The sequence below is a fragment of the Nanorana parkeri genome, unplaced genomic scaffold (genome assembly GCF_000935625.1).
Source record: "Nanorana parkeri isolate BGI_ZX_2015 unplaced genomic scaffold, ASM93562v1 scaffold331, whole genome shotgun sequence".
Taxonomy (NCBI): Eukaryota; Metazoa; Chordata; class Amphibia; order Anura; family Dicroglossidae; genus Nanorana; species Nanorana parkeri.
Window position 1 is genome coordinate 635,231 of NW_017306599.1, and position 7,855 is coordinate 643,085.

General features: G+C 48.1%; 1 protein-coding gene across 3 annotated transcripts in view; it reads left to right on the forward strand.

The window, feature by feature from the left end:
- Positions 1 to 7,855, forward strand: part of ATXN2 (ataxin 2) — a 66,341-nt gene that overhangs the window by 43,364 nt on the left and 15,122 nt on the right. For all 3 annotated transcript variants that reach the window (XM_018558329.1, XM_018558330.1, XM_018558331.1), the window contains exons 15-16: positions 127 to 440; positions 6,435 to 6,498. In XM_018558329.1, the coding sequence (XP_018413831.1) occupies positions 127 to 440; positions 6,435 to 6,498 (378 nt within the window). The remainder of the gene's footprint in view (positions 1 to 126; positions 441 to 6,434; positions 6,499 to 7,855) is intronic.

The window sequence follows — 7,855 nt, forward strand, 5'->3', positions numbered from 1 at the left end:
AGTATTTATAAAAGCATTGTTATGTATTTTTGAATAGGTGTCCTTTTTTATTTCTCTGGAATTCAGCTATAAGCACTAGTGCCCTATATTATTCAGCTAATTGTTCCTATCTTGTATTTACTGCAGCTACAGTCTAGTTCAAGCCCAGATGCTGTTGATCACATTCTTGGAAAAAGTCGTGACGGTGTGGAGAAGCCAAGAGAACTTCTGAAGGAAAAGCCAGATTCAAGTTCCAAGGAGTCAGCTAGTGAAAGTGGCAGCAATGCACCTACAAGTAACAGCAGCAGCAAGCCGAGTAGTCCTAGCATCTCCCCATCCATTAGCAGTAGTAGCTCTGAACCCAAGAGAGGCCCAGAGGTTACATCACAGGGTGTACAAACCTCTGGCCCCGGCAAGCAGGATCGGGATGATAAGGATGACAAAAAAGAAAATGCTGCTGAGTGAGTAAAACTTTATTTTCATTTTAGCTCTTTGTACCACTCATTCTGTTAAACTTGTGTCTTCATGCATAACCTTTGCTGCGCAGAGAGTTTTAGGTAGTGGGAAAATGAGGTATCACTTGAAACCGAGGAGCTGAGCAAAAGTGTAAACAAGCTAGGTAGAAACCTGTTTTACCCTGTGACAAGGGTCACATAATTCTTTTAGCTCTTTCTGTAGCTTGTCTGACAAATTGGGCACAAGAACAAAGCGAAAGTACCATCCCTTAACCTTTACTTTTAGTGCTGCCATGCAAGCAAGACTGGCTGTAAAGATTACACTAGACAAATGCAACTTTAATCCCTACAGGGGGGAAAATGGCCAATGTCTGCTGCCACAAACCACCTTCTTGGGTGAACAATGCTTACTAAACAGGTGCACCTTGGTTTAACCACTTCAAGACCAGGTGTTTAGACCCCCCTTCCTGGCCAGGCCATTTTTCAGTATTCAGTGCTGCGGTACTTTGAAGTTTATTCCCTCATGCAACGCTGTACTGAAATGATTTTTATACCATTTTTTGGGGGACAGATAGAGCTTTCTTTTGGTGGCATTTAATCACCACTGGGATTTTTATTTTTTACTATATTAAGGAAAGATTATTGAAAATTTTGAAAAGTTTTTTTCCCCATTTATATTAGGAAACAATGATTATTACCCATATTTTTGGTAAAATATAAAAGACGGGGTCACGTCGGGTAAATGGACACCAAACATGTCGAGCTTTAAAATTGCGCGCCACCAAAAAAACTACCATACCCAAAATTGACCATAGGCGATGCTTTTACCGCTCGTCAGTTTAGTGTTATCAGTGATTAATGGCCCTTAGGCCTGGTTCACACCTGGGCGTTTTACAGCGCGTTCCTTTTTCGCTATAAAACGCTCAACATGTGAAAACCAATGATTGCCTATGGGCATGGCTCCCACCTGGATGTTTTACAGCGCGCAAGAATGCCCTACGCCCAAAGAAGTACAGGAGCTTCTTTGGGGCGTATTTGCCACGTGTATCCATTAGCATACAGCCAAATCGCCCTCGGAAACGCGCGTTTGTCGCGTGTTTTTTTTACCGCGAATCGCCGTAAAAAACGCGCATATTCGGTACGCCTAGGTGTGAACCCAGTCTAAAATTATTTCTCTCATTCTGACATTTGCGACGATATGTAACATGTGCGGTGTAATGGGCGAAATTGTCGTTTTCTATTTGACGCCAGGTAAATTGCATTTAGCACTCTGACCGTGTTATCCTTGGCGTCCCTCCGTGGGACAAAGCCTACCTGGTCTGTATGTATCAGCCGGCATATCACCGTCAAACGATTGGCTATAATCTTGGAAAATAGTTTTAAGTCGACGTTCAACAAGGATATCGGACGGAAACTAGAACAGAGCAAGGGATCCTTCCCTACTTTCGGGAGGACTGTGATCCGGGAAAGGTTGTCCTGTGTGTAGCGAGTTAAACACCCTAAGGAAAGGGACTCCTAGTTGATCTGGGAAGGACCTAAAGTAACGGAGAGAGAAACCATCTGGCCCAGGAGCCTTGCGAGGCTTCATTTGTTTCAGCACCTCAGTCCATTCAACTGACGAGATTGGAGCGTCCAGGGCTGTCGCCTCCTCCGCTGATAAGCGGGGTAGGCCTGACTGAGCAAGGTACGCTCTAATCTTTTCCTGTTTCCGCTCCAGGAATTCAGGGGATTGAGGGCCCTCGAGATTATATAGCTCCTGGAAGAATTCCCGGAAACGGTAAGCAATGGTCTCTGAATTAGCAGCCCTCCATCGCACGCTGCTATATGTGGTATAAACATTTGGGCCCTGGATTCTCTAAGGGCTAAGGCCAGAGATCTGCTAGGCTTGTTGCCGTACTCGTAGTAGGATCGCCTTACTTTTACCTGCCTAGCCTTAAGTCTGCCTAGGAGTAGGTCATTCAGGCGTAGGCGTAATGTACATAATTCCACCTCCAGAGCTACCACCATGGATTGTTTGTGCTGCAGTTCTAGATGGCCGATCTGCCCGTGCTTTGGCGTGCTTTTCTAGCGTGAGAGGCATGGGGAAATAGCCCCCTCACAAAGCATTCGTGGGCCTCCCAAACGGTGAAGGGAGTAGAGTCTGGTTCCGTGTAAAGAAGTCAGTCAGGTCCTGTGCTACCTGTCCCCTCAACAGTTCGTCATCTAGAAGGAGGTCATTGAGCTGCCAGTGCCATGGGCGCGCCATTTCTGAGTGTAATGACATCTCAAGTAGGATCGGGTGTGATCAGAGATAGTAATAACGTCTATGTGTGCACTTTTCACTCTATGTAAATCCCTTTGTTTAACCAGAAAGTAATCCAGTCTGGAGTACATTTGATCTGCGGCCGAGTAGTCTCGGTCCCTGGCGTGTAAGAGGCGCCAGACATCTATCAGCTGTTCAGCGTGCAGTGTGCGCCGGAGGCGGCGTAGGTGTGAGTATGATTGATGCGAATCACCCCTCGACACGTCCAGCCGGGGATCCAGGGCTACATTGAAGTCACCGCCGACAAGTACGGTGCCCTCAGTGAAGTCGGCCAGGAAGCATTCTTCCAGGAAGGAGATCTGATCAGTATTGGTAGCGTAGATATTCACTAATGTTACCAGTGCGCCGAAGAAACGGCCCTTCACAAATGGGTATCTGCCGTTACCGTCAGAGAGCGAGGAGATATGCTGCCAACCTGAATTCTTAGCCACCAATATACTGACTCCTCTAGTTTTGGTATGGGGAGTGGGGCTGTGGTACGCAAAGGGAAAGCGAGTGTTGGAGAGTCTGGGGATGCAATCCGAACGAAAGTGTGTTTCCTTGTTTCCTGTAAGTATGCCACCTGCGTCCTGAGTCTCCACAGACCCCCGAGCACCCGCGACCGCTTTTCTGGGATGTTTAGGCCTTTCACGTTCCAGGAAAGGAAACGTGTTATCATGGGGCCCCCCGTGTCTTCCCCCCGCTGGTTCATAGTCAGATGGGAAAGGTATAGGAGGTCCCACAACGAACAGGAGGGTCGACACTAAGCTGAGTCAGTAAAGGCCTAATGGAGAAAGGTGTTCACACACCAATGGTGGTGGTGGGGGGGAGGGGGGACAGGGAAGACAAGGACAACAAGAATGTATACACACAAACTGAACTAAACTAAACTACCCTCAACACTAGTCGCGATGAGAGGACCTAAGTTAGGGGTGTGAAAAGCAGGGAAGCTTCACGAGATGCTCCCCAAAGCACTCAGCACAACAGCTCATCCTCATAGTCCCCCGGTTACAGCAAGTTCCGGCATGCCCCGGGAAAGTATTTTTGGCGCCATAGTCTAGCAGGGAAGTGAACCAATAACCAACCTAAAAAACCCAGAAAATAACAATAACACTAAACAATAAATTACAGCATGAGTCCCATCTGTGGGCCCATATGCTCACCACGCAGGTGTTCCGGTCGGAAGGCCAGCCAAGAGGGAGAAGGTGCGGCCATGCATCCCTTCTTGCAGACTTCCGATCTCCGGGTGTCGGGGTGATGATGTCGTGGTTCGCCCTCTCCGCTGATCATCCACACTGGGCCAGCCGCACCCAGATAATCGGGCACCACTGTAGGAAACAACTCCCATCGCACCCTGTATAATATAAACAAACAGAATCAAACCAGGGTATTCAAACTCAACGGGCATACAATAAAGTGGGTACCTGGACCCCCAATGCCTTGTCAGCAGACCAGCTTATCTGTCCCAAAATAGTACGACCCATGCCTCACGATGGTCCAGGGCCTCCCGAATACGTCTGCGTGTGCGAGGTACAGTCCCGCCTGTGAGGAAAATATAAAGTTTAGTGGCAAACATCCTACAAATCTGTGGCAGCTGTAGGCCTGGGAGTCCTGAGAAACTGATTGTGGAGTCCTTTGCCGTCCCGGGCCTTTAAGAACTCCTGATGCAGGCGTGTCCCAGAAAGGGTGATCAGCTGGACGATGGGGCTTCCTACCAGTAGGGAGTCCTTGAGGCTGTCACTGGCGAGCTCGAAAGGTCAGTTCTCATTGGGGGTCACAGGGTGGTCCGAGACCCAAGTACAGGCAATTATAACGGCAGCAACCAGGCCCACAATATCGAGGCGGTCCATCCGGAGGAGGGGCGAGGTGGGTATCCGCTGGCTAACGGCTCAAAGGCTTAAGCATTTGCATTCCTGACATCGCAGTCGGTATCGGTCTCAAGGAGATGTTCCTATGCCTCGTTGGCCGTGGGGCCCGCGGTTCGGGCCGTTTGGGATCTGAGGCGTGAGCGACCACGTCGTGGCCCGGGCGGGCGTGTTAGGGGCACAGCTGCGGGCCTGTCGGTGGTAGGAGGCATAAGCCAGTCGGGTACCTCAATAGATTCCGCTCCTAGGAATGCGAAGAGTTCTGGCAGCTATTCCGGTGTCATCAGGAGGAAGTTCTGCCTTCTGGATTTGCAAGTGGAAAGGGTGTCCCCACTTATAGGTGGCTCCAGCTGAGGAAATCTGCGCAAGTAATGGTCGGATCAGCCGCTGCAGGAAGAGGGTATGTCTTGATAGGTCAGGGAGAATAGTAATCGCTGCACCATCAAAATCCACAGATTTTTTTGAGCCAGGCTGGACGAAGAAATGAATCCGGCACAGGATGTCTCTGGGCGCGTTGCGGTCAGATCCTCTTGGGCCGTTAACCCTGTGCACCCTGTCCATTTCACTGTGGTGCCATTCATTTCAATAGCACCCCAAACACGCCTTTCCCCTGCAGTGCAATTTTCCCCCGCACTGGTACCAAAATGCTGTGCATTCCTGTGAGGTGCGATTGCAAAAATTGTGCCTCGGGTTTGTTAATTCTGAAGTAAACGTTTGTAACACTGCATTTGTGTATTGTATTTTAAAAAAAAGGTGGTATTTATTTTTTTATTTATTCGATTGAATGGGATGAAAAATCGTCCAACTAATTGAATATGAAAATAATTGTTACAACCCTAGTAGAATTTAATTTCAACTAGAAGCCCCTTTTACACAGCCTGGTCTAGTATCTAGGGGACTTTACAGGGACACAGTGATCCATAGGAAGGTCAGCACAAGATGTCTGTACTTCAGCACGGTTTGTTAGTTTTAAAGGAGAACTATGAGGTGAGTGCTTTTCACTCACCTCATAGTTCTAGCCGACCTGTGACAATGAGACTGTCGCAGGTCGGCTCAGTAGATCGGGAGGTGAGCGAGCACATACTGGCGTTCGCTCACCTCTCGATCCTGTCACGGCTCTCTGCCGTGACGGGAGGGAATGGATTCCCCCCGCTCCGTTCCGCCAGCGCTGACTGGTGGATCGGACGGGGGAGGGGGCGGGTACAGCTGGCTTTGCCTCTAGATAGGCTGAGCCAGCTGTCAGTCACGCAGCTAGGCAGATCCCGGCACAATTGTCGGGATCCGCTTCAGCTGCGGCGTCTCAGTATACCCCGAGCTACAGCTCGCAGTATACTGAGCCTAGGGTGACGGGAGGACGTTAGTTTGTGTCCTCCCGTTACCCTAAGGAGAACTATGGGGAAAAGCCTTAACCCCATAGCTCTCCTTTTTAAGCATTTTTAGATCTGATCTGGCTTACTGGGAATTATGTCTAGTTTATTGTTTTGCTAAGTCTTCTAATGGCACAGTATAAGGGCCCATTAATAACTGTGTGTTGCGGTAACACATGAATTTTATGTGCATTGCAGTAAGAAGACCATTATTTTTAATTCACAATGCACCAATGATGCTGTAAGCCACAATTGTCTTGACGCACTGCTATGCGCAGATCGCGCCCATGTGTGTTACTGAATGCATAGCTATGCCACACACTGAGCTTTGCCTTGTGGTTGTGGGAATGCATAGTAAAACACTGGTCACAATGCACTGGTGTGAATAGGCCCCAAGCAAATGTGTCTGTTAGCATTTTGAAAATCACAGTATTTCAGATTTTTTTTGTTTCTTTCTTGCGCAATAACAAAATGTTTATTTTTCTAGACAAGTGAGAAAATCCACTCTGAATCCCAATGCTAAGGAGTTCAACCCACGGTCATATGCTCAGGTAATTGCATTCTGATTTTAGCTGGGTGGAATGGCTTTTTATTTTCAGTCCTCATGCTGTAGTAAATATCAGAAAAATATCCGGACCTCTGATTTATGAAAGTATCCTCCTTTTAAAGCAAACTGTAGGCCCCTTTCAGAGAGAAGCCTTCAGTTCCAATCTGCACGGATGCCCTACTAAAGACATCTGTGTCCGTACATTTTTTTTAAATTTATTTTTTCTTCCATCTTGCGATGAAAAAAAAGGAATTTACCTGAACCATGTTGGTCATGTGTCCGTTTTCATCAGGTTGCCTCCAATTCGGCATGGTCAGGTCTGTTGAAACAGAACTCTGATCTGTTTATTTTTGTGGACCTGCCCGGAGCTGGGGGTAGCAAGATGTAAACTGACTTTTAGATCCGGCTGGCCATAGACTAACATAGACTAACAACCTGACAGACGGGCGTGATCAGAATGCTCTTGTGAAAGAGGCTTTATGATGCACTTATATTTAGCCCGACCCCCCCACCTCCCTTCACCTCCATGGCAAAATATTTCTTAACATTACCAAACCAAGAAACTGTATGAAATATACTTGCCTTACTGCCGGCTTCTGTAGTGCATGGGGTGATGTTCTTCTGGGGATTGCACTCAAGTGCAGTGCTGCTTCTTGGCATTCCCTAGGATCTTACTGGCAACCAGGGTAAGGCAAGTATATTTAAGAACAAGGGTTTTTCCTCCTTTTATTGCAGCATTTTGGCAATAGGAGGAGGGGGGGAGGGGGGGGACGGGACACATGTTATTAGCACATGTTTTTAGTGCAATTTCTGCTTCTGGTCCTAAACCGTATCCGTAGACAAACTAGAAAAGTATTGCTCCAAGTTTTTAACTCCTTTTTTATTACGGTTTCTGTTTAAGTAAAAAAATCTGTCAAGGTAATCATGGAGACTGCCGCTACGGTCCATTCTTAAACATGCTAGCAAATTGCGTGCCACATGGACCCTCATATCGTCAGTTCTTAAGTCACTGACCAAGAATAAGTATACAAATGAGGGATTATGACTCCCCTGCTCCAACTTTCCTGATGTGCATACCGTGTTTCCCCGAAAATAAGACAGTGTCTTATTTTCTTTTGTGCACGAAAAAAGACACTAGGTCTTATTTTCGGGGGATGTCTTACCTGGCTGGGGGAGGACTGGACGTCCCAGAAGGCGGCGTGCTGTTGCCGGTCCCGGTGTGATGTTATGCGGGTTCCATCGGGCGTGTGGGCGGGAGCAGCGGCCGGCGGGAGTGTGGGCGGGGTGGGAACTGCGGCCGGCATGTGGGCGGGGCGGGAGCTGCAGCGGGCATGTGGGAACTGCGGCGGGCATATGGGTGG